Source organism: Chroicocephalus ridibundus, chromosome 2 (genome assembly GCF_963924245.1).
Source record: "Chroicocephalus ridibundus chromosome 2, bChrRid1.1, whole genome shotgun sequence".
Lineage (NCBI taxonomy): Eukaryota > Metazoa > Chordata > Aves > Charadriiformes > Laridae > Chroicocephalus > Chroicocephalus ridibundus.
In genome coordinates this window covers 45,707,226-45,735,088 of record NC_086285.1, presented here as the reverse complement: position 1 = coordinate 45,735,088, position 27,863 = coordinate 45,707,226, and the positions used below count along the sequence as shown (strand labels likewise).

The following is a 27,863-nucleotide window of genomic DNA, read 5'->3' as shown; positions in this document are numbered from 1 at the left end:
GTCACTTACCCACCAGTGCCCTCCAGTGGCTCACACAGCAACTCAAGGAACCGAAGGGGAGAACCTGTTTCGGAGGTCAAAGACACCATAATTGTTTCACTAATGGACAGAAATGAAAATACTGACATCTGGATGTCAAATAGCTCTTTTCAAAATTTAAATTCTTGCATGGCAATCTCATATCTGCTATCATTACATACCACATCCATAAAAACCTATGTTCCATCAAGTGAATAAAATATTAATCGCAAGCCATGTCAATGAGACAACAGAAACCAAAGTGATTCCCAAGACAAAAATGTTTATTTGTACTAACTCTTCAAATGGGTATACATTCACAATCTTTAAACAAAATCAGTACACATATCTAGGGCAAGTTGAGTATGTATCATTAGAAGATAATGCCTTCCTTAGTAATTTATGTTCATAAACCAAGAATTAGTTACAAATTTACCGTCCCTTACATAGGGGGTAATGTTTTCAATAAGACTATCCCAGTACTAGGCAAAACAGAGTGTTTGTACAACAGGATTCTAATCATACAGTTCCAGTATCATATCACAGTCTTTTAATGAGCAGTAAATATTAATGGGGGAAAAGTATCTAGTGCCAAGCTGAATGCTCTCAAGTACTGAAAAAGAAATACAAATGATGAAGTATCTGTAGAAATTTAAATAAATTTTAGTTACTGAAACCTCACTTTTTGTCTGAAAAGAAGAAGAATATCATTACAGACTGGAGGAAAGAATTCCATAAAACCCTCTTCTCTGGATTTGCCTTAGAATAGGCTTTTGTACAAAACAAGAACAATTAAGATTTTGGGGTTTCGGTGGTAGAAGTAGTATTGGAATAATAAAGAAATAATTTTAAAATATATATTAATTTACCACATTTAGCTCATATAGCCCTTTATGTATCTTACAAAATGCTACTGTTCTACATACTGCATGTAAAAAAAAGTTTTTATATATATGTATATACACACATACAAAGGCAAAGCCAATCAGCTTGGTATTCAGAAAAAAAACAAAGCATAAGCAGACACACTGAAAGTTATGCAGTAATGAGGAGTGTACGCTCCATGTGTGCGTTAGTGTAACAGTGCTTCCAATCTTAAAACATCCTTTTAATTGTCTAAGCAGAGTGCTTACTCCAAGTAAGCTCTACCAGTGATTTCCTCAATTGCCACAAACATCTGATGTTACCTAACTCCTGGCCATCTCTTTTGTTTAGCACTAAACCAGAAATAAGGCAAAATAACTTTTCACATCCTTGAATATCTGATGACATTCATGAAATTTTCCACAAATTAATGCAAAACATTATAGGAGCACAAGAAATGGCACCCCTGAGCTGAAGCATCTTCCTGTCTACACAAAGCTGCCCCAATGCTTGCCTATTTCAGAGTAATCCAGGCTACTTAAGTAAGTATGACAATTATTCCCAGGCATCCCCTTTGTTTTAGTGAGTTTAAATGACAACTTAAAGCTTCAGGATGGGTTTGTGCTCACGATTTCTCATCTAAAAACACCACTGAGAACAGTGAACAACAATTGCGATACTGCTCAGAGGTTTGGAGTGGATATTCAGAGCGGATGGGCATTTTTGTTGAGCCCTGTAAATCTCAATGCTAACCCTTGCCTCCAAGCTGCAAGAATGAGTCCACTCTTTATACACCTAGCATATATTTTACCAAGAAAATTACAGTTTATCATACAAGAAAAGCAAGACAGATGTCATTTATCTTCTCTTGTATCAACCTTTAAAAAAAAATATCAAAAAACCCAACCCCACGCCTAAACTGCATAAAAATCACAAGTTTTCAAATAATAAATAAAATTAACCTCCCTGATAAAGCAAAGGTGCCTGGAAAAAACTAGTTGAGATACCTGGGGAATAAAAGAGACAGATGCCTTTGAGAAGCTTTCTGGGAGATTGGTCATAAAGGACTTGATCCAGCACCCATTAAAGTTTTATCCAGTGAAAGAGTAACTTCAGAATTCATAATTTCTGATGGTTCAGGACTATGGTCCAGTTGACGTCAGTCACTGGCAGGCACTGAAATGAATATAGCCAGTGTACTGGCACATAACCCTTTGACAACACAAGCATGATCTATCAGGGAATTCCCCAAACATTCCTTGGAGTGTTGTGTGGAGTGCAACACTTTGTAGCTGATGGTTAAGCTAGAAACACAGCATGACAATTTTGAGCAGTGGATACCCAAGAGTATCCCTCCCCACCCACCGAACAATACCAGTGAAGAACGACCATAGGTACCAACACTAAAATGAACCCTAGGCTCCAGTGTTCAGAATTCCCAGGTCAACATCTCCCACTTGTTTCGGGGAATGGGATTCTAGAAGAGCCTAACTCCCAGGAACAGTAAGGGAGAAACACAGAAATATAAAAATACAAGGATTAAAAAACAGAAGGGGAGGTAATGATTCCCCTCTAGAATATTCCCTTTAAAACAGTGTAATTAAAAACTTTAAATTCACTTAGAAATTGGTTTCAAAATAGTCTGACAGTTTTAAAGACTTTCAAAAATCAAAATATTCTTCACCAGACTTCATTAAAATATCCCTGTAGCCCCCTGAATAACTGCTACCCCTTGTTTTGCATTAATATTGCTTAAATTAATGTAATCATAAACATGCAAAATGTTAACATTTCAATGCATATGCAGAATAAAACCAAGTTCTAATAGAAAGGCTCCTAATATTTCAAGGTTACAGGCTTGATTCAGTCTTCATCAAAACCAGTGGGATCCTTCCCAGGGTGTCCAGTGGATTTTGGACCTTAATGAGAGATAATAAAACATTGTGTTTTATGGTGTAGGAACACACACAAAGTACACTTGTGTATATACAACTAGATATGTAGTGCAACTTTTGCATTGCGCATCTTAAAACAGTTATATTTTAGACATTAAAATGACAATCACCAAGCCAACACTGCATGCTATGTCAAATTAGGCTGTAAAACAAAAACCAATACCCAGAGACATTCATGTTGTTACTGTTGCCTAGTGAGCAGCTTTGAACGAAGCTTAATGATACATCCACTTGAACCAAAATATAAATTTGAAAGGCAGAAAGCTGCATTAGTACAATGGCCTCATTGATTCTATAGGTGCTCTGGATGACTTTGAAGGCAGGATATCATCTCTCTGACAGGCTTCCCTTCATAGCAGATTTGATACACAGCAGTGAAGAGTGGAAACCTGAGGAAACAAGGTGGGGAAAGCAAACACGGAGTAAATTTAATCTGTAACATTTTCTTAAATGAAAGAAATAAAATGGGGTGAGGAGGAGGAGGGAAAAGAGAGAGACTAAAAAAATCAATTTCTTTTAGTATTTGTCAAGTGCTAATGCTGGGCTGCAAAGCACTGGGTAAATACAGAACCTACACGCATCTCTAAAACGAGTCACTCTCAGAAACGTAGCTAGCTATAATGGAGGCTGCAACATTCATTATGTATGGCATAACCATTAAGTGATCTCAAAAATTAAAAACACTCGCATCTTTCCTTGACATTCTTACAGCAGTACTCATCTGTGGTTAAAAAGGATGACTGGCACATCAGTTATGCATTATCTCTGAACAATAATTTGATAATACAATTGCAGAATGTGACACAGAGAGACCCAAGAAGAAACTGAAGGTCAAGTTTCTAATAAGAGTCCAAAATTAAATGTGGATTTTGAAACACTAAATTCAATCTCTCTCCCCCCCCCCCCCTTTTTTTTTTTTTTTTTTTTTTTTTTTTTTTTAAATTGGCCACGTTTCCAACAACCACCAAATTATTCAGGCTTCTCTGATTATATGAAGGCTTATTACAGCCAAGATGCTTTACAGAAATTTAAATTTGCTTTTTGTCTCTCTTGGATAGTGAAAGCCAGACAAGCCCTATTTTCGTACAAAGCTTGGTGAATTTTTAAGGATTAATTATCCGTTCCCCCTGTACTCGGCACTGGTGAGGCCACACCTGGGGTACTGTGTCCAGTTTTGGGCCCCTCACTACAAGAAAGACATTGAGGTGGTGGAGCATGTACAGAGAAGGACAATGAAGCTGGTGAGGGGTCTGGAGAAAAAGGCTTATGAGGAACGGTTGAGGGAGCTGGGGTTGTTCAGCCTGGAGAGAAGGAAGCCGAGGAGAGACCTTATCGCTCTCTGCAGCTACCTGAAAGGAGGTTGTAGAGAGGTCAGTGTTGGTGTCTTCTCCCAAGTAACAGGCGATAGGACAAGAGGAAGTGGCCTGAAGTTGCACCAGGGGAGGTTTAGATTGGACATTCAGAAAAATGTTTACACTGAAAGGGTTATTAATCATTGGAACAGGCTGCCCAGGGAAGCAGTGAAATATTAAATTTCTGAGCGATTCAGAATACATCTGGACTACGGCTTTCCCCTCAGGAAAGCAGTTCCATAAGTCACTCTAAAGATTTATCTGTAATGTGCAAATGCAGTACAGAACAGAACCCCCAACCAGTACTAAGCACCATATATGCTTGCCGATACACTCTGCTAGCTTGAGTTACACTCAGGTAACTCCGGCATCACCACATAGCTCAGAACTAGAGCCAGAGGTCACACGAGAAGCCATGAGCCATTCAAGAGTGCCATTACAGCATGGCGACTACCACATTCTCAGGGGCAGATAGAGGATTTGTACTGGGCTGAATGCAATATACTTTGCACTACTGGGGAAAAAAAGGGGTGGAGGAACGGACATGCCTGTGAATTTAGTGCACCATTTCTATGGCTTTTATTACAAGTCCTCAATTCAAAATGTAGAATTTCGTTTTTATCTGAAACATTTTGATGTCTGGCTAGGAAACACGCATCCATTTCTTCTGATTTATTTTTGTGGAGAACAAGACAAAAATAGTAGCAATAGCAAAACCTGTTTCAGGTCAATCCAACTGACTTGATTTTTAGTTTTATTTCATTGGTGAAATCAAAACTAGCATATAGCCACATAGCTGCTTTTTCAAATTCAATGCCATACTGTTTAGGTTGCAAAACGCTTACTAGGAAATATGCAGAAAAAAAATTTACACAAAGACTTTTGATTTTATTAACAAGCCTCACTTATCACTCACTTTGTATAATATATTGGGCTTGGGGGGAGGGAAGGCTGGATTTGCTTTTACCATAAAAACTTAAATGTAGGCACTAAAATAAAATTTGTAATGCCTATGTGAGATTTTAGTAGAGGCAGCCACAAAACATGCAAACCTCCCGAAGCAAAAGCAAGTTTCACACAGTTTTAGATACAGTACTGGCAGTTACTTCTCAGTGAAGAAGTACCACTAGTAGAATCCACATCTCGATACATAAGTCTTGCTGTTTATCGCAGAGAACATTACTCTGCTGTGCTCAGGTCTGCCACACTACACACAGGGAAAGCAGAATCAAGGCTGACTGCAGGCTCAGGGCCCGCAAACTCCAAATGCATCTTATGTCTGAGCACATGAAGAGGGCTTGTTCTACAACTGTTGAAATTAAAAAAACAAATTGCACTGTAAATATCAATAGGCTTCAACCCTCCTACCAAGGCTCTTCTACTGAATTTTGACTTATTTCTACGTAGCCTTGGGACCCTTTTTGTAGAACGAGAGTATGAAATTTTACTCTTACTAGACTCTTACCTCTTCACTTTGAAACTGTGTCTGTTTATTTTGTTTTGTGTTTTAAAGCAGTAGCAACGAAGTTTTCCAAAAACACTTTGAAAGTTGCTTTCAAAAGTCTTGCTGAACGAGACCTTTTATGAAGAACTGACACATACATGTTGATATACCAAACAGAAATTAGCAACTCCGTTTTCATATCTTTCATTAAAAATACAACCCGAAGTCTTTTATAATGCACTCTATTAGTTGTAAGCTAGAATATGGAAAAAACAACTAAACAACCAAAAAAAAAACCCCAAACACAACATCCTGTCTCATTTAGGGAATCATAAACAGCAAAAACTGAAGCCAACATTTTAATTGTATTTTTTTTCTCCAGCTAGCTTAATTACTGTACACTGCAGAGACAGACTTAGGTGCCTTACACCCAAAGGTAATGTTAAACAATAAGTAATTTAATGCAGCTGATCCATTAAAACTAGACTTTAAAAAATGCTTTGGGAAAAAGAAGTAACAAGGCTTTGTCTTCTGACTGGAAGTCATTTATTTTCTGATTTTGCCTCATCTACAAAAAGGAACAGACAGATGCATCCCTTAATCTCATAAGGAGACAACTGTGTGTGTGGCTTTAGGAATCATGTATGTTCTGACTTGAATACAAATGAACAAGCCAGGACAACCTGCTTCATTTCATACCACAAAACAAACCTGACCTACACAAGCAGATGGTAGGTTTTATTGTACAGCAAACTAGAATTCAGAAAGGGAACTGTGGTATCTAAGCTAGAATCCATGAGGACAGAAGCAGACACTATCCAGCTGATCAGCTATACAGATCCTTAATAACAACGCTCCTCTCCTTGGAGGTAAGTAATGAATTTACTACTATGAAATGAGCTGTAAAGCCTCTTCACAAGTCTCTTTAGGAATCTCAGCTTCTATTTTCATATATTTTATTCTTTTCACATGTTAAACCACACTTGCTGTGCTTTTCTGCGATAGCAGAAAGCAATAATACATTCTGCAAACAGAAGGGCATTCACAAATTTAACGTCACATTATTAGCTCTAGCTACAGCAATATTATTTTGAGGTTCTATTAAGCTACTCATTAGTAGCTACTAATTAAGGGATTAAGCTACTCATATGACAGTGATTTTCTTTTTGGGTATTACCTTCATGAAGATATCAACATCAAACACACATAAAGAATTATGAAAATAAAGGGGTACATGGAACTTCTTTATCTGTTCTTTCTTACTTTTCCAGCATTCCTTTCTGCTTGAGGATGCGATACACTTCTGCAGAAGTCTGTGGTCCTTGCAGTTTCTGACCATTCAACATTTCTTGCTCCAATTCTTCAATAGACTAAACAACAGTGGGGGGGAAAAAAGGAAGAGAAGGAGAGCTATGATAAAGTTTTTATAAGCATGACATCATCTGGATGGGAAAAAAAAAAAAAAAAAAAGATGTTGCTAAGGGTTTCTCCTTTCTCAAAAATGGCCTTTGAGTGAGCATATATAATATTCTCTTATATTCTTGTTTGGAAATATTCTTCTTCTTAAATCTGCATCTCCCAACACCTTATCTCTCCCACTTTTTTTTTTTTTTAATCATCCCTCCTTTTTAACACCTTTACACTCAATCTAGCCTTGTAACACGCTCAAAAAAGAGGAGTATTCACTCAGTATAGCTAGCATGTCTCAGGTAACTGTACTATTTCTCTACCAAGCCAGGAGCGCTAGTACTTGCAACAATCTATTTCATCCAGTGAATAAGATACCTTTCCAGTTTTAACAAATGCTTCTGCTACACGTCGATTCCGGCCACCGTAACACGTTGTGATGAGATCAGCAACTCCACAGCTCTCCAGGAAAGTGGCAGTAGACACCTGTCCTTTGCAAAAAACTCTGGCAAAGGCAATCATCTCCATTAGGCCAAGGCGAATAACGGCAGCTTTGGTATTGTCACCGCAGCAGAGGCCATCACAGAACCCGGCTCCTACTGCTACTATATTCTAATAAGAAGAGAAAAAACAGATGAGAAATGAGTCAATCATTGCTTACAGAATCCTAGGAGACACCAAAGGACAGAATGCAGATGACCTTAAGAACTGCAAACACTTTACTAGCGTAAGACTAGGTTGTTGTTTTGGGGTTTTTTTTGGTTTTGGGGTTTTGAGGTCTATGCGATAACCTTTAAAAAAAAATAATATAACAAGTCTTACATTACTAAGTATTTCCAAGGATAAAAGCATACTTCGAGTCTGGAATAAGCTGCCCCAGAGGCTATGGAGCTATTATTATTGACTATCTATAAGAACAAACAGGTTACACTACAACCAAAAAAGGTTTTATCTAGATTGAGGTGTTCCTGCCCTGAGGTAGGGGTGAAGTTAGACTGACATCCCAAAGCCCTTTTATTCATATTCTCTTTATGATTAAAGTAATACTGAATCTAAGGAACATTTACTGACTTCCATGCTGATACGCTAAGGAACCAAACTCAGCCAAGCTAATAGTATTCAGCCTTTTTAAGTACACAGAATTCCTATAACAGTAATAATAATTAATCAAGGATTCACATAAGGTTCATGACACAGGAAGACCTTTCCTAAGCAAATAATATTGGTTTTTTTTCCTTAGATCTGGTGACAGCCTTCTACAAAGAACGTACTGTTTCATCATTTCTGCATCAGCCATGCAGTCCGTTCTTTGGTTTACGAACATAGAGATTAGCTGAGAGACATCTGAGTGAAGTGACTATAAAAACTATTTTCTGGCCTGGGAGTGAGAATAGCCATGGTTAGTTTGTCCCTAACAAAAAAAATAAATAAATCAAACCCCACCAAAAGTGAACACATGACAGAAGAGATGGCATTCTGACATACAGATAAAGCAAACAAGGAAGCAATTGACGGAGTAATATCCTTCCACGTGCAACAACAGCAGCAGTGACCTCAACAGAAACCACAAGAGAACCAACATTATGGCATCTAATATAGCACCCGATGCAGGGAAAAGAAACCAACCACCAAATAACCAAACCAACTTTGTCACTGAAGAAACAGCAATAGTCAGAAGTTGCTAACGAAAGCAACACACTAATTAAGAGGTGATTTTGTTTTGTTTTTTGAACTGTAAGAACCAAAAACTCCAGGCAGCTGCAGTGCTGTGTGGCCAGTCATGGCTAGGCAACTCTCAATCAAATGTAATGAGGCATTGCTTTTTGAGCAGCTAGCTGAGGCCTAAAGGTGACCTTAAAAATTTCAGACATATCTCAACATCAGACCTGAAGCAGCAAAAGATGATCAGACTTTTAAAGCTGGTACTTCAGATCATCTTGGCTTAAATCTTGGCTGTGATGATTCAGTCCAGGTATGTTTTCATCAAACGCCTCTCCCAGACCAACCTTCAATATTTGTTCATTTGGTGGCAAAGCAAGTGGAAGTCAAACAGGTATTTAAGAAGTTTTCAGACAGGATAGACCACTTAAATGAAATTTACACATATGTGAACTCTGCAAGTGTTTAGGGCTCAGCTAAAGAAAAAAAATTTTTTAACAACCTGTGGGCTTTTTCCATATACTTCTTGAACACTCCAATACTAAACCTTCCCCTTCCCTTCCCTCCCCAACTTTGACTTTCCTTTCCACTTTGAAGCAACCTACCTGATCATAATTTACAGTATGATTTGGCCTGTGGTATTTTGTTGTCTACTTCTATGTCTTGCAATGTTTCTTTGGAACAACAGAAATATTGTTTTAAGCAAGTCATACCAAGAATACTTACTTCTGAGGAAATACGGTAAGGAAGAAGGGAAATTGTGAGTCTAACTCTGAAACACTAAGCTTTTCATTTGTACAATGTCCCCATTGTATGTTCTTACACATAGTTTGCAAATAATGAGGAAACAAGACAACTAATTATGCTCTAGAACACCCCCCCACACCTAGGAGACTGTTACACCCTAGTCTGCACAACCCTCAAACCACAACTATGAATTTACAAGATCTACCATCTGATTTCATTTAAATCCTTGAAGGATCTATGACAACTCTCTCGTGTCTACTATAATGTAGAGAACTGAATTCTACCACACTGAAAGTTACACCTTACTGAAAGATGAACCACTCCTTTCAAAAACAAACCACCAAAAAAATCTCACAAAACTTGAGACCAAGTCATCTTTCTGTCCAAAACAAGACCAAAACAGGCAGTTTGGTACTTGTTATCACTGGGTGCAGGCAGTAAGTCAAGTTTTTTTTCCAGGAAGATGTATAACACACAAGAGCCTAATGGCACTAGCACTGTAGTGATCCTATGAGAAGACGACTGAGAGGGGGAGAATCACCTATATATCTGGACAAAACATCTCTTTGTATCTGATATGGTTGATCCTGAACACTGCCACTGCAAAAGCCTACACCTGAAGTTACAAAAGTTCCTGCAAATGCAATGGGTATGCATTTGTGCAAGAGGAGAGAACCCATGTTTCTGTTAGCTCAAAAACTGACTGTATTTGCATACGCAACGTGGAGGTCTGAGTGGTCAATAAGCAAGGATGATTTTAGCCTACAGACAAACCCGTTATTCCAAAGGTTCAAAAATACTGTCACAAAATGAATGCAACACAATGTTCCTCTTGGCCTGAGGGATTCAGAGCTCTCAAAACCACTCCATGCTCGAGCAAACATTTCCCCCATCTCGGCATTAACAGCTTTTCACATTAAAGCATGCATCCTATAGCAAGATGCACAGGGTATGTTTATATTGCATATGGTTTTAAGCTACTAAAATACCTTGCGCTAACAGGTGAGCCTTCAGCTGGTCTGGTATCCAGATGCTGGCATTAGTCCTAGTCCTAGTTATTCCAGAACATGAGTAAGGACTGGACTGTTATTTTATCACTTGGATAGTGAAGTTATACTCCAGAAAATAAATATTGATGCCAGGCAGTGCTCACAGTATGTGTCACAGCGAATGAGAAAAGTGTCTTTTACTTGCACGTGACCTGCTGCAAACATGCCAGAGGTCACAAATGCAAGGCCAATAGATGACCAAGGAACCAAGGTACACAAGTCTGCAACTTTGATGACAGATTTTTCTCTTACACAGTCAGTGCTCATAAATATCCAATAGTCCTACTCTGTTTACAGCCAAGTTTGTGGAGCACTCATGAATACAGCTTCGGAAGCCATTTCTGAGACAACCATTACCTCTCCATAACTAAACGGATCTGCAGAGAACTAAGCAGAAATGTTAATTCACCTGGGACATCCAGCCTTCCTTGAGGTCGTGTCGCAGCTCAGCACAGCCTGCCTTCCCTCCTGCTTACACATGAACTTGGAGAAGCTCCTTGCTTCACATCATGGCTGAGAGGGCTCAAATGAAGACTCAATAAATCAAAGCCAGTATCAGCAGGACTGCCAGAGAGGTTAAGCATAAACTGCTTGCTTGCTCCTGGCAAACTTGAAATAATGGATTTCATTTCCACTTAATCTCAGGAAAGAGTAATTACACAATCAACTTCTACAGTACCTAGACTAACTATCCAACAGCGACTGCCATAAACAGAGTTTGCAGGACCACCTTTGTTAGTAATAATGCTGGGTTACATAACCTGGTAAACAATAAATCATTGTTATACTTCTTATTTCTTGGCTTAAGGCTAAGCTGGAGTCATAAGATTTAGAGATGTGCCTGAAGCAACCTGAAAGGCAACCACAGCTGCTGCTCCTTCTGCTTCCTTACATTAACTGTCACCTCTGTCTTGGTCCTTGGCTGCTGCCACTTGAGGGAGTCCAACTCTCCAGATCCCTGAACAAATACATCAGGCAGCTGGAGCCCGGCCATTTTGCCATATCCAGAGATTAGATTCTCACTTCTCTTTCCCTCATGCTCACCCCTGTCACCGCTGCACTAGGTAAGTGATTTCAGTACAGTTTACAACCAAGAATGCACCTACCAATGTTTATATTGCCTCTCAAGTACACTGCTAGGTTCATACACCAGCTCAATCTCGCCTCACGTCTGTGCTGTTTGATTGTAAGACCACACAGTGGCACAGGCACTAAGGACTCTAAGGACACCTCAGAGGTGATAACTTTGGGTCTGTGCTACTCTGCAGCATCACATCCATCAGCATCCAGGAGCACATCCATATGTATGCATAGCTGCACGTACTACTCTTACAGCGCTGTAATAACCTTTAAGCACTTCCTAGGAAGGCCCCTTCATGATCTGGCAAATGGCAGCTGAACTTGTAGGTGGCCCTGGGTCAGGCTGCCTGTAAAGCCAACTGGACACTTTGAAACCGAACTAGCTGAATTTAAAGTTAGTTAATTTCTGACCCCAATCCTTAGAAAAGGTCAAAAAACAAATGTGAAATGTGCTTCAACCCTCAAAAGAAAAAAAACTTGATAGTGAAGAACATGCCAAGCACTTTTTGTTCCTATAGCCAACAAGTTACTGCAGACAGCTGCTCTTCCTCAGTATCATCAGATTTTGAAAACTGACTGCCATTGCCTATTCAGCCAGTCTCCAAGCTGACGCACAACTCAGTTTCACTGTACTGATTTCTATACATCTCCATCAGCCCACTGTCACAAAGCATAAATACAGTAAATGAAATGGCTATTCCATATATATATGTATATGTACATAAATAGCAATACGTATATAAAAAGTACATGATCTTTCATGATGACCCAGCTGCAATACCTATTATTACAGTCTGAATTCAAATATGCTTCAAAAAAACCCAAATTTCAAACCTGAAATTATCATTATTGTAAGGGAAGCTGTGCTCAGAGCACTCTGTTACCCTTCTGTATTTTTTCCCAACCTTTAGGTAACCATCCATATTGAAAATCTTCCCTGTTTAGAAAGGCTTGCAGAAATAAAGAGCAAGGTAAGCATAGACTTTTAACAAGATCTAGTTTATTATGCCAGAAATACCAGAAAAGTCTCCTTTTCCCAAGCTGGTATTTATAGAAAAACGCAGAAGCTAGGAAAATATAATATTTCTCATAGTGTAATATTTCTCATCTCTTAAATACCAATACAGAAGTTGCTTTTACTATTTCCACATCCAAAAAGACAGTTTGGACTGGCCCATGTGCCTGCTTACTTCTGTCCTCTAAGCTGAAGTTTGCAGTGATGCTGCTGACATTTTGAATTGGCACAGCTACAGAAAGGGAGTAGAACCCCTCTTTTTACACACATCTCTTCAGACAACACAACACCGTCATCTTCTGAAATAGGAATTTCCTCCTTCCAGAAAGTTAAATAATACTAATTTTTACTATCTTTTCATGAAGTAACTTTCCAAGTTTAATAAAGTAACTGTCAGCTGACAGAACCTACACTTTAGATTTTCCCATAAGAACAATCACATGAAAAGATGCTTATTTCTCAGATTTTTTTTCTTACAAAGATGATTAGATTAATCATAAAAACCCAAAATGCTTGTTGTTACCCTTGGCAGACAATTCCCCTAATAATAAGAATGAACAACTTCTACGGAAAAAAAAGCTAAAGTTTACATTTCACTATTCTCATCTGAGCTTTGCATTTTGCTCTGCACAGGCAATAAAAACATAGCCATCTGTTTAATTTTAGCTTCTTCATTTTCTTTCAGAGGCGTACATATTCCCAATGCATTAATAAAATTTTGCAATGTTCAAGCTAAAAACAGCTCAGGAAATTATTTACATGCTGTTAGCACAAGATTTAGGATTGAACTAGAAAGGTTTTTAAATGAAAAATTACTTTTAAAGATATTATTTTAGTAATATTTTCTTTGAAATTAAGGAAGAGTTGTATGTTTAAAACACATCACCTATATTAGCATGACTGATCTATGCCACTTGATATCAGTTCATGCCTTTTAGTCAGGTAAGAAATCCACAGTATTTTTAAACAGGTTAACCTAGCCTTAATTTGCTTTTTGTTTAGAGCTCATACCACGCATTTCTTTGGAAGTCTCAACTAAGGTAACAAAATATAGTGCAATCAAAACCAAATGACCAGAGCACACAGAATATATACAGCTTTTTAGAAATGGAACTAGAGAGTTCAGTCTGCAGGATGCATGATGAAAAATGAAGGAGGAGGGAGGAACAAAACAAGGTTACAAAGAAAACACACAAGTTTCACCTCAGTAACTTTCCAGGTCAAGAACAACAATTTATTTAAGTTCTTCTGCATTTCCAAAGAAAAGCTGGTATCTCGCCTGACTTGGACCTTTACAGTGGAGGTTCAGTGCCTGCTGACTAGCTGATCAGCTTGATGGGCATGTTCATCTCTAGCACCCTTTCATGAGATTTTTCTGGAATAAAAATTACTTGGGACAGAACTCCTCTATCAAGCAAGAATTTAAGCTAGCCACAAAACATCAGGCTGAGCAAATTTCAAAGAAAAATAAATCTGTAAAAGTTTTTGACTAATTTCATGGGTCTGTACACAGGGATTTCTTTTCTACTAACCTCCCACACCACCACAGCTTTTTAAAACAATGGCTGTGGAGCCAAATTAGGAGCTCCACAATCTTAAGAAATCGCTCTCAATACAGTAACTCCAAAGCATGTCACACCAAAGTGTATCCCATTAGCTCAGTGCACAGACCCATGACCTCTTCCTTCTCAGGACTTCCAGTATGACAGCTCTCAAGACAAAATTCCCACGAAAACCAGTATGTAAATACCATGTTATTATAGCTATCCATCTACTTCCCATAGAGCAGAATCAGAACTCCGTAGCTTAAAGACATTGTTCATTGGCTTGGTAGCTTTGCAAGCGAATGATCTAGTTTACACATGATTTCAACAGAGAAAACAAAGCAAGACAAAATAATTATCCAACACATAAAAAATAAAAAAGCCAAATTATCTACTAAACCTATCAGAAATGCTTCCATGATAGATATCAGGTAATGTGAACTATGGTACTATTGGCTAGGATGCTAAGCGACTAATGCCTTCCTTTCACAAATGTCCTGTAAATTAACCTGAAAAAAATAGCTATAAGAACATGTTTAAGCTAGCCTATGCTTCCTGTCAGCATCCATTTTGTTACCAGAAAAAATCCAAATGAGTAACTGCCCAAAATGACTTTTTTCCTACTCAGGTTATTTCTGCATGTGGTTATCCACACAAACGCTATGCAGTGTATGTCCACAAAATATAAAACAGTGTTTTACATGAGTGCTCACACTGTGTAAGTCGATGAAGAACGGAATAGTTTGTCAACAGACACAAAGGATTAATGACAACTTCTTTCTCCCTTTCTTTTTGTGAATACACTGTTGCAAAAAGAGAGAGGGAACTGAAATGGATTTAGAAGTATGTTGATCTGTTAGATGAAATCAACACCTGTTTCATGACTGTGTGTAAGCTAAGGGAAAGGTGTAGAAAGTGAACTTGGGAGATGGTGAGACAAGAGTCTAAAAGCCAACTCTCAGAATGTGCTGCTCCCTAATTTCCCATCTGGTCCTTCCGGAAATGTTATGTAGCAGTTTTATATGTTATATAAAGCAAAATTAATGCAATTCTTTAAATGAAAATACCCTCTTTTTTCTACAAGGATCACTGTTACGCCTGTGTATCAACCGCAGCCTGCTAATCTTACCTTCAGAGCACCACAAAGCTCAACCGTATCTGCATCGTCTACTACAGTTATTCGGAAGTTTGGAGTCTGCAGGAGTTCTTTGAAGAGAAGGCCATTTTCCAAGATTTTGCTGCCTGTTGAGAGAGAGAAAGGAAGGCTAAAAAAAATGAATAATCTATTTGGGTGTTATTTAGCCTTTCTTGTGCAAGCCAAAATCCTTAAAAGCAGAGATAAGGTTGTTCTATCTTCACCCTAAACATATTCTTGTTTTAAGTGACTAAGGACATGTCTACATCACACTTAAAAGCTCTGCACTGAGTTACTCTGGACTTCTTCAGAATTCATTGTCTGCTCAGCAGATTCTAAATAACAACTCCATTAATCCTCTACAATATCTCTTTTTTGGATCATTCTCTTTAAAAAGAACAGTTAATAATAAAACAAATAAAACAAAAATATAGCAAGTGCAATTCTACCAATTATTTTAAGGTCTGCATTCCAGAAAAATACCCACTGATAAAGGCATGTCAAGGACGTTTTATTAATTGAGCATGTGCCACTGACAAGTGTTTCTAAGTACTAAGAGGTAATTCAACCATTCAAAAATATGTTCAATGCAAAAGCTATTAATGAGAGGTCACAAAGCTACAAAAGCACAAAACTTTACAAATTAACACTGAAAAAAACCATGAACTCTGTGCTATTATGTATGACTACCTGTATGCGTATACACACATGCCTATCTAGACACTGTGAAATCCACGACTAGGCATACCTTTGTGCTGCAAAGGTGTGCAGACATCAACACAGAACTAAAACCATGTCTAGCTTTTGGGGGAACTAATTATTTTGAGAAATTAAAATAAGATTTTGATACCTTAAAAAACCCACAACCCAAACATGCATAAAAGTACTATCTGTGACCATAACACCTGAGCTGGAGTAGAGAATATAAAATCATTTATCCATATAAAGCCATACAGACCCAAGAGAAATCTTAAGCACACTAATAAAATAAAGCAGTTTGTTATGTGGAGGGTGTTAAAAAGCATGCTTAGTATTTCACTTGCTAGGGTGAAACTAAGTAAAATTGCACTCCTCCCTCTCCCTCTATTCCCGGTATTGTCCTAGTACTTTTGGAAGTATAAACATTCTAGGAAATTCAACATTAAAATAAGAAGCCACCAACAGTTTCTGATAACAGCCAGCTAATGTTGAAAACAATAAAATTTTAACTATTTGGTGTGGAACTGTGAGGACAGGAGCATGTTTTAAACATTCTCATTACTTGGAACAGTACCTATTGTGGTTTCACAGAATTTCTCTGCTGCGACCTCATTGGCAATGTTAGCTCCCATCAGCACACTGATGTCTATTCCCATCTTCTCTCGAATAATGTCAGAGATCAGTTTGAGTCCCTCCGGGCCTTCATCTATTCCCTGCAGCCAACATTAAATGGAATTACTGAAAAGTAATTCATTAGACACAGTACAGAAGAAAACACATCACAATTAGTCTTGTCCCGGGTGGGAGGCCTATTCAGATAGAGACTAATGATGACAGACTTGCTACCAGTGAAACTTCTGCTACTGTGACCTGCCAAACTGCCTTCTTTGCATAGGAGGTGGCACCTTAAGAATTAGGACTAAACTCTAGATGATGGTAACAGTTTTTATTCCATGCTCAAAGCCCTAATTCTAAGTGCTGAATATTCACCATTGCTAGTTCAGAATCTCAACTGCTTATCATCAATGTATCCTTACTAAAACCAGTGAAGCATCATCAATCCATCATTTGTGAATCAGGCCTGCATTTGGATTTGAAATTGCACCAAACCTCACACTATGGTATTCCAATAACTTATTTTGTGGAGACGTATCTGAACCAAAATATCAGAGACAGATTCCTCTGTGTATAACAACAGTTTACTACTAGAAACCCTGTTTAATCACTTCAAATACTACTACAAATGGAACAGCCGTTCACAGATATGTAGAAAGCTAAACAACTAAGAATAATTTAATTTATAAGGATATTTTTTAGTCTGTATTTATAATGCACTCTTTACAAAGCATAAAAATAGGGGCAGAAATAGGACCTTAGAAAAGATTACCCCAGACATTAATACTGCAACGGAGAAGAGAGTCTGGTACCCTGAACTGCCTGAATGAAGAACTCCAAACAAGACTGCTTTCTTCTCAAAAAATCCTTTTCCCCTAGCTTGCTAAATACAGACTCCTTTTGAGTTTTTAGAACACGGGCACGGCAGCAAAGCTACTGAAATGGTCCATCTTTCTTAAACTATACGACCTCTTATACAGTACTATTTTTTAATGTTGGGGATTTGGTACTTTAGAGGATTGGTAATTTTGAATTATGACTTAGAGGCAAAAAGGCAGTGTGATCTTCTACTACTTCCAGACATACATATACACACACACCTGTATGCTGCCATTTGCATTTCCACAGGTCAGAGGTGCTATTCCTTAAATAACATGGTGCAATCAAGAGACATGCAGAAATGTCTGCATAAAACTAGCCAATTAATGTACAGACAACAGTGCTTATGTTTCTGCATTATTTTTCAATCTGTATTGCTTAATGCACAGCTCTGCTTTCTCATCTTTAATGAACCATACAGAAAGAATGTGAAAGCAAGCACACATATACATGTTGTATTTTTCCCTCACAGTGTCTAACGTCCTCACAGAATAACCGTAAGGCCCCTCCTCTTAAGCAGGCAATTAATAAACAGAAAAGCATGCACACATTGGGAACAACTCCAAAAATGTGAATACACATACAATTATTCATCCAAGTGAACGGAGGCCAAACTCAGCCCCGCTATGGAACAGATGCAACTTCTGACAAAGTCAAGGAGAGCTGCACCTGTTCCTTGTAGAGTTAAACCCAATACTGAATGGCAAAATGACAGGAGGAAAAACAAATGCCCCTCCCTCCCCTAAAAACCAAGGCTCCAACATGGGAATTTCCATTGAGCAGCAATGATCCTCAGGCAATGCAAGTCCAATTCTGTGGCCTTATCGCTTGAGTCCTAACATGCCAGCCAGAGCAATCTCTGGGGCCTGTATATAGGTAGATGAAAGGCTGCCTGAAGATTATGCTGAGTGACCTCCACCTATCCCGCTTCCTGTGCACACGGATGGACCACTTGTTAAGTCATATACGGTTCCCCTCCCCACACCCACACAATGATTTGATAGGTTTTCACAGACACCAGTGATCAGAACTTCGGTAAAGCAACACAGCTGCAAATGTTTCAGTGGGAATGCAGATTAACCAGCAGACAAATGTCTTTATTTCCCAAAGGCTCAGTTTTATTATCAGATGTTAGGCTCGACTTGAAGATTAGACTATCCAAAAAAAAAAAAAAGAGAAAAAAAGACTAAAAGATGACATACTGCTAACTTGCCAAGCAATTTAGAAAGCACAGAAACAAGACGTCCCACTAATTATATTTTTCAGAGCAGAACTGCACTTTAACTGCCAAAGTTAACACAAGCCACTTTAATAGTGTTAGTGTTGAGCATAATGAGACCACTAAAAATATGACTTTGATGAAAACAGCATGCATACAGAAGCTGAAAAAGTAAAGAATGCTTTCCCACCTCTACTACTTAGTTTCATTGTTGTGTTAAATTTCTGCCCTTTCTTCTTGAATAATACTTTTAATGATGCTCAGTTATACCTTTTCATAAAAGCTAACGTGCACTTTGCATTTTCCTGCAAAACAATTAAAGGGGGCCTCACACCAAGTCTTTTGAAAGACCACCAACTGATGCAGTGTCACAACATGACAGTGGAAACCTGCCTAGTAATCCACTCCTCCTTGCATGGCAGGTGTCACTGTTTAAGTAAAACATAGCCGTTAATCAACACCCTATTAAAGCACAGCTAATCAATACCTACAGCAGCAATCTCAAGGGAATATAGGTCTAGACTATAACTTCAGATATGCTGACATAAATCCTTATTTACTCCACTGATTTCCTTAGAGTTATTCCTATCACTAAGGGCATGAGAACATAAATCACATTTAGCAAATTAAAGAATAAAGTTTAATCTTGAGCTTACAGAAGAAAGAGCATAGACAGACAACTTCAAGGTAATAAACTTAAGGGCATCTAGGACAGTTGTGTAGTTTTGATGCTATGCATACGGCTCTTTTAACACTGTCTTATTTTATCCTTCTACAACATGAAAAGCTTTTCTGCAAAATGCAGCAAATGCACTTGGGAAGCATTACTTTTTCATACATCTCAGCAATGTATCAGGTCAGCACTGACAAAATAATAGAGATTTGACAGGCTTAGTTAGCCAAACTGAAGAGACAAGCTTGCAGTAAGTGGTGATAGCAGGTTTTTGTTCTTTTTAAGCACAGATCCATAAGTGTACCATTTTCCAGAAATGACAGTAAAAAAGGGAACGTGTGCTGAGAAAGTGGCCTACTCTCAACTAAGTACAAAGCAACAACAAACCAGAATCTTCCGTGTGGAAATAACTTATTCTTTGCAGATAAACACACAGGAAAGAAAAAAATAAAGAAAAAAAAATAAGCCCATCCTCATTTAAAAATTCTCATGCCACCAAAACTACAAACGCTCCAGTGAAATACTTCCTGTACCTCTGCCCCCTCCTATACTCCTATGCTCAGACTCTCTTTTTGGGCCATGCTGAACATGAACAGGCTCTCTTGTTGCAACATAATATTTGACATGAATAAGAGCACTATCCTCTCAGGCACATGAAATTCTCTCAGCAGCTCTTAAAATGATCAACTCAGTGTGTGGGTTGTGCGTTAACAACCAAAGCATTATGCTTGTGCTCTATTCTTCATCTAATGATGCGTTTTGAAACAACAAATAAAAGACTAGAAAGCTTGGTGGTGCAAAACATATTCACTCCCTCTTTTTAAAAGTCTTGTGAACAGCCTCGTTTTCTTCTTCCTGCAAGCACTAGCCTAAAATAAAACACTGCATAACAATCCACTAGTGACTGAGACAAATTTCAATCTTACATATAGAAAGGTTTAATGGAACAATCAAGTGAATAATGCAAAGAGACTTTTCATACCAAAATATCAAGCCATCTTGCTTTAGAAGGTTCCATGACACATTCTCAGTTATTAATGCTTAATATTTATTATACCTTTATGAGAGTTATACCAAGCGCTTTCTTGGGTACTCGTCCTGTGATTTCATCGCAGACTTTATGAATGAACTGATGAGGAATGACAAAAACCAGCAGGTCTGCATCCTGTACAGCTTCATTAAGGTTTGGGACAGCAACCTGTGTAGTTATGGGAGAGAAAGGCCACATAACTTCTAAAAATTAACACTACACACAAGTGTTATCTGGTAAGTAAAAGTATATTTTGGTCTTATACTGAATGCCACAAACTACTGTGCTTCGTCATTGAAAATAAACAGTAACATAAACTCCCCAGAAAAGCAAAACAATTTAAGCTTTCAAACGAGCTATTTTATGTCTTGAAAGGGGCATCTTCACAGCCACCAGCATGGTTAGTGCAATGAAAATTAAAAACGTTCCATAACATTCAAACATGTACTTTGAGTAAGAAAATATAAAATAAGAAGCTGCCTTCTCTTTGACAAAAAAAAAAATAAATCTCAAGTTTCAATAAATTATTGCATGCTGGAAAGTAGTTTCTTACTTAATTCCTTATACAATTTCTTTCTTCAGGCCTCTTACGCCTAGTAGTACATATTCTCTTTCTCTGTTCTCATAGATTTTGTTTACCTTTTAAGAAGGTGATCTACTTTGAAGTCACTGGCCAAACTCCACTTTTCCTAACACCTGATGACCATCTTAAAATAACACTCAGGTTCAAAATAAGCTTGACTTATTGATAAACAGAACAAACTTGAACAAGCAAGGAGCAGACAGTGGAAACGCCACACTTGATGAAGACTATGGAAATGGGATTTCAGCGTTACTGTTAAAGAGAAAACTGCAATGCATGGCAATTCATGTTTTTCTTGCCCAAAATCTCTACTGAATTATCATCTGCTGCAGCTTCGTCCTATAATGTTTTTGGGTCAAGAGTCACCACCTGCCCACCCACCATCACGTTACACCAACACAGAAGAGATGTGGAGTCCCACTGTTCTGCCCTGGCAATGCTACATCCAACATGCTGATCTGACTGCACATAGTTGAAATGCAACTGAGAACTAGATAAATTGCAAATGGCTTGCAGTTTGCTTGAGAAACGCTCTAGCTCTCATCCTGTATTACTTTCTAAGAGTTTCAAAGTTCCTAAAATCCCTTCAGTTCTCACTGACCAGCCAGCTCCCTTCCAAAGTTGAGGTCAAATTTTTTTTAATGGGTATGGTCAGAGCCGTTAATCTTGCCTTCATTTTCACATTTGCTTCCCTATACAGAAGCTGAAGTAACATAAAGACGACAGTGAGACTGGTGCGTTGGATTTACCTACCTGAGTAATTGCATACTTTTACTTGTTCAAATCTCTCATCTCATCAGTAAAATAGCATACAGTCTGAAATATTATAAACCCTAAAGCTGTTAACAAAACAAATTTCTACCTCCATTAACAGCATGAGCAATATTCCCTCTGCCCCATAAGTAGAGTTTAACTTCTGAGCCTTACCACATTATCTGGCAGCTTGTATCCGGGGAGATATTTTACATTTTCATGTTCATTATTTATGATATCCGTCAGTTTTCTCCCATTAATATTCTCCTCAAAGACCCACATCTTCACTGTGGAGGCAAACTTTTGCAATTTTTTTACATTGTTGCCTACTATTTTGGCAACCGCAGAACCCCTGCAGGAAAGAAAACAAAAATATTCTTAAAAAGTTATGATTTTGCTCTAGAAGAAAGAGATTGTCTCTAAAATAAACAGCAGTTCACATGTTATTGGACAAGTTACTACATAGCATTTTTGATCTAGTAAAACAAGTGGAAAAATACACCAGTCATTCACACCTGCTGCTTTCTCTCAAATATACTTAGAGTAGGTTGCACTGAAACATTTACTGAAAGTGTCCTTAATTATTTTACTTGCTTATTGTCTACCCAGTGAGAGTTTGAGCTCTGTATTTCCACAAATCAAATGGATTATATCTTCAATGCAGCGGTAAAAGTGACATACTGAATTTTTTTAAAAATAGATCATTTTCACCTTTACGAAATGGGAAGCTGTCTTTGCTAAGATGACTGACCCATCGGTTGCTGTACAATACTGATATGCATTTAAAGCCAAGAAGCATTTATATCTTGCATAAGTTGTAAGCTTTATGGTTATGCTGCCAACCTCACAGAATTTAACTGTTGCAACAGCTTCCTCTGAATTTGCAGGCAGACATTTGATCACTGAGCTTACATTTTTCCCCCAAGAACAGCACACAGTGAAATCTGTAGGACAGTGATCAATTTTACTATTCAAATCTCTAAGCAGCAACGAAATTAATCAGAATTACTGAAGCTACATACAAGACGAGGAACAAACAAAACCTTCCCTTCCTGTAGCCTGAATGCTACATGGAAGAAAAAGATGCAATTTCATAAAGTCTGTTAACCTAACTTCCTTTCCCGCAACAAGAAGGTAGCTTCATAATTATTGATAACCTACTAAGCCAACAAGGAAAAGATTTTTTTTAAATGTGATAAAAATACACAGAGTCACCAATCTGAGGCTTGCGTGTGTGGAAACTGCACACTTTATTAGGAGTCAAGAATACTTTAACTTTTCAGATCTAGTTATACTCACACAGTCCCCTACATTTATTATGGACGTTGCTTGTAATAAACTCGTAGCTGGGAACTAAACCAAATAGATTCATTCTGCTCTAAGAGCTTTTAATATGGCACAACTTGTTGTGCTATATTAAAGATGCGTGCTATCACAGGCCTAAGGTCACTTTCTAAGTAGTGGCAGAAAAAATTATAGTATCCTAAGTAGACCTTCTTCAGTTAAACCATAAAACCGTATGTCTTAAAAGACTGGAATTTATTTCTCTAATAGCACTTCACACACTAAAAATTCCCCAGGGGTTCAGGAGTTGATACAGAAGCCACAATTGTCAGCCATCTCTTATTAAGTTCATATTCTAGACCTGCGTGTACAGAGTGGTTTCCACTGCAGCTCAACCCCCAAACTTCAGAGCCACATGAACAATATGAGTCACATTCAACGCAACACAGGTATGTCTTCCTCAGAAAGCGCTTTGAGTTCCCTGAACGAAAGTACATTTACTACTGCAGATTTAGATATGAAGTCTGGATCCTGGCAAATCACCATCTTCGGTTTTGAACTTCCTTACATATTCTATGTGCTTAGAGTTGATAAAGACAGACAGAAATAACTGATTCAGCAACTGTCCAACAGGGATTTTCAAATAGTCTGCCAGCATAAAGTTTGGCAGCGTATACTACTTGAGTGAGACATTAATTGCATTACTATTTAACACTTAAATGCCTTAGCTGTCTTTTTTTCAGCCTTTGCATGTAGTATTGAAAAAGCGAAGATTTGGCTAGTCTTAGTTCCTGAATTCAAGAAGATCCTCTGATTGGCTTCTCTGGTTCCTCACTTCCTGTTGCAACAAGTGTTGTATGACTGAATTAAGCAAGGTCAAACAACTGACACCGAGTTTAAGATGGCTCTGTGCAAGGTGAAATACCAGCTCCCCACACCTGTTAATCCAACAAGCAAATTTACATTCTCTTCTGTGTCCTAATACTCTTCAGTGTGTACTCTGAAATAGTTTACTGGGATGCCTGGCTCGTCTTGTATACTCCTGACACATCACAAGGCAAAGGAATGGGAATCGTTGCCAATTCATTCCTAGCAATAACAGTTCCAGCATGAGCCAGATTGCAAGACTTGGTGACTGCAGCAGCTCGGTTACACAAGAAAAAACAAAGTGAAAGATTTCCTCATAAACCTTAACCCTGACATGCTCTGAGGCATGCTATTCAACTAATACAACAAGGTAGTTGCATGCCAAATAGCAGTTCTCTTCCTTGCAATGAGTACAATCACATACAGTTCTTATTTAAAACTTTTGAAGAACTCTATTGGGCCTCACTGAGCCAGACCATGCACTTTGTCTCCTGCCCTTCACTGTTACACTGTATCACAGTTGGTCTGCTTTCCCCTCATCACTTTAGAAGTAAAGTACAAAACCCAGAAACTCTTAAACTTGCCCCAATACCAGCATCAGTAGAGGTCACAATATGCAAGTGCAAATAACATCATTAACTCTAGCTCTACCACTCATCCCTATAAAATCACCTCAGTTAAAACACAAGTTTTATGTTCCATTTTCCTACGAGCCAATTTCTAAGCAAATGAACCTCTCTGTGCCGGTAACTTCCCCTCTCTTCCCAAACTCTGCAGTTTTTGTTCAAGTTGAGTGACCAGATTAATTAAGGACTGTTTCCAGAAAAACAGACAGGGATAAATTCTGGTTGTGCACAACTTCTTAACCTGTCCTGGAAGTGTTATCAGAAGAGCAAGCTATAGTACATGTCCTAAGCAGCATTTGCAGTGTTTTAATTGAATCTGAGCACTTGAATCCTGAGGCTCCAAGGCTTATTTCCAAGGACTACCCTCTTCACATGCAAGAAAGCGTATTTTATCCCCTGTCTTAAAGATCTTAATACAATTACTTATCCGCCATCTGAGCAACCCTAAGTGGGCAAGGCCAGCAAAAAGCACAGCTCCTCCCGTGCTTCTACGCCTTTAGAGCCATCTGTCCTGTCCCATGATCTTCCATCAGGTGTCCAGTGACCCCTGCCAAGTCAACTTCATTGTTAAGGTGACCTTCCCCCTAGCAAACCAACCAAACAAGTCTGACTTGAACTAGTTTATCATCCCAAGGTGATTGGCTCAGCCCTTCTAAAGAGCCACTGTTGTGCCAACCTCCTTCAGTGGTTTTTTTTTTTCATCCCAGATATAGGTAAAAGGCTGTGAGAAGGCAAAGATGTCCATTACAGTTACTGGCACTTGTGGGACAGAATCACCTCACACAGAACCCCAAAACCTCACAGTCTCCAAACTGCTAAAGATGCCAAACCCCATTAAGTTCAACTGCTTATGTGCTTACAGTCACACACTCCCATAATCCAGGCTTCAAAAATATATTACCCCAAAATACCACTGATAAGATCCACATCAGTGCTTCAATTTCTTTCTGTTTACCTGCTTTTAAGCATTAAATGCTTCTACTTGAGAACCACAGGCCCCAGTTCAAAAAGGCACTTACATGCACACAGGTACACAATTCAAATTAAGTTCAATTTAGTTGAATGGTTGCATATACTATTGAATCACAGTGCTCTTTGCAGTCAGGGTTTGGTGTCTGTCATGCCTTGGACTCTGAGGAAGAATTGGCTGCCTCTCCAAGAATTATTATTTTCAGAAACATTCAGGGTGGTGGGAGGGAGGAGGATGGGAGAGTTGTTGCACATCAAATCCTTGCAATTTAAAATTTTTTATTACTTTGGTTTCTGCTATCCTGCCACAAAAAAAATTGCCACACTCCTAACAAATATGAAATAAGCTATCAGTTATTTGAATACATTTATTTCCAAAAGAAAGAAAAAAGCTGATGCCTGGTAATAGCAGTATCTCTTTCTCTCAGCATTGCAGATGTAAACATTTTGCCACCCAAATATCCATCCCATTAGGCATAAGCTTTTCTTGTTATTAAATTGATCCAGTGAGGTGAAAATAAAATACACGTGCATGTGGTTATTGCTAATAGCTAGTATCTACAAATCCTTTTGCTTCTTTGAGTGTGTTTCACAGTGCAAACTTCCTGTAAAAAGTTTTCCTAGATTTCAAGCATGGGAGAACGGCAGCAACACTCCTAAAAGATTGATAAGTCTAACTACATAATTTCCTGTTTGACGTATATTGTAATGCACAGTATCTCCCCATTCATCTTACAAGCTAGGGCAAGGAAAGCCAGAGATGCTGCACCAAAATGTCAACGAGCCATCACGAAGAAGAATACAACTTGGCAGCTGCTGATATTTTTAACTATGCAAAACAGCACCAAAAGCCAATTGCACAGAGGGGGCAGGGGACGAGCAACAAGTCTAAAATCACCTTCAAAAAAGGCTGTTTTGTTTAGTAAACTGCAGTACCTTGCTCTACGCCAACTCCTCTGCATTTAGATTTAGTCTTAAAAAAAAACAGAATCACAGAATCATAGAATCTGGGTTGGAAGGGACCTTTAAAGGCCATCTAGTCCAACCCCCCTGCAGGAAGCAGGGACATCTTCAACTAGATCAGGTTGCTCAAGTCTGGCCTTGAACGTCTCCAGGGATGGGGCCTCCACCACCTCTCTGGGCAACCTGTTCCAGTGTCTCACCACCCTCATTATAAAGAACTTCTTCCTAATGTCTAATCTAAACCTACCCTGCTTTAATTTTAAAGCCATTACCCCTCGTCCTATCGCTACAATGTTATCAGAAATAATGTATGCTTAGCATTAGTAATTAAAGTGACAAACTGTGAAGATACATTTAGATAACACATTGTACTTAATTTATTCATTGTAAATAGGGATACAGGGTAAAACCAGTGATCAGGAAGGTTGAGAAACTGAAGAAGCAAAACAAAGGATTATTAACACGATGCTCCTCTTAGAGGATTGATTAGTAAATCTATTGTCTTCAATGGATGCAACGGTGAGTTTATTTAAGTCTAACTATAAACTAGTGATAAATGCAGCAATAAAACCTCGTCTCAAACCCCCAGTCTGCCTCAGCATAATCAATAAGAAAAAAGAAAAAGTATTTCAAATAACCTAGCATCTCGCAACTCTTCTTTGAGCTACCGTGGAAAACAGATAACATAGGAAACCCCAGACAACACTTCTGGAAGGAAGCGGACTTGTTTCAGAAGCCCTACAGGCAGCGCGTAGTTAGCGATGATTTGCTGGGGAAAAAAAAAAAAAAAAAAAAAAAACCCAAACAAACCGTTCAGTATCTTTAATGTCCACGTCAATGACATCAGACAAGCCACATACAACAAATACCAGGTTAAAAATATCCTAAATAACATCTTCACAGGACAGGTGGGTGCCTGCAAGCGACGCCAAAACAGGGCGCTCGGTTCTGTCGCTTCTCCCCCCCGTATTTACTTCAGGGCTGCACCTCAGCCGCCGGGGGAAACCGAGGGCTGGAGAAGCCCACCCGAACGGCACAAGCGCGACCGAAACCTCTCCACAGACCAAGCCCCGCCGCCGGCGACACCGTGTTTCACCCTCAGCACCAGGGCCGTCGCCTCCCGGGGCGCGGCTGCCCTTACCGCCGACCACCCCCTGAGGGAAGCGCGGCCGCGGCGCGAAACCCTCCGGCTGCGGAGGCTCCGACAGCAAGGCCCGGGCGGGCACGGCCCGCGGGGAAGGTCAGGCCGGAGCCACCCGCTTGAGGTGTCAGCCCTGTCAGGGGCTGCCGCCGCCGCCACTCACCAGTTCCCCGAGCCCACGATGCAAACCTTGAGGGGCGCCGCGGAGAGCGCCATGGCAGCGCCACCCGCCAATGGCCGCGGCGACGGGCACTCCCTGAGGCGGCCCGCCTTACGCTCCCCCGCCTCCCGCC

The 27,863-nt window shown here is 39.0% G+C and overlaps 1 protein-coding gene across 1 annotated transcript; it reads right to left on the bottom strand.

Moving 5' to 3' along the window:
• Positions 1–284: 284 nt before the first annotated feature.
• On the bottom strand, positions 285–27,863 carry GPD1L (glycerol-3-phosphate dehydrogenase 1 like). The gene is made up of 8 exons (XM_063325244.1): positions 27,734–27,863; positions 21,895–22,072; positions 20,412–20,552; positions 16,543–16,681; positions 15,264–15,376; positions 7,419–7,652; positions 6,897–7,003; positions 285–3,226 (listed from the first exon to the last, which is right to left on the bottom strand). The coding sequence occupies exons 1-8, from the start codon at positions 27,784–27,786 to the stop codon at positions 3,130–3,132; spliced, it is 1,062 nt and encodes a 353-aa protein (XP_063181314.1). The 5' UTR covers positions 27,787–27,863; the 3' UTR covers positions 285–3,129.

Bases quoted from the DNA above. Each gene is read 5' to 3' on its own strand.
- GPD1L (XM_063325244.1), bottom strand. From the start codon at position 27,786: ATGGCGCTCTCCGCGGCGCCCCTCAAGGTTTGCATCGTGGGCTCGGGG. The intron at 20,553-21,894 runs GTAAGGCTCAGA...ATAACTACACAG, and splicing joins ACAAGCTGCCAGATAATGTG to GTTGCTGTCCCAAACCTTAA. The intron at 15,377-16,542 runs GTACTGTTCCAA...CTCTCTCAACAG, and splicing joins ATTCTGTGAAACCACAATAG to GCAGCAAAATCTTGGAAAAT.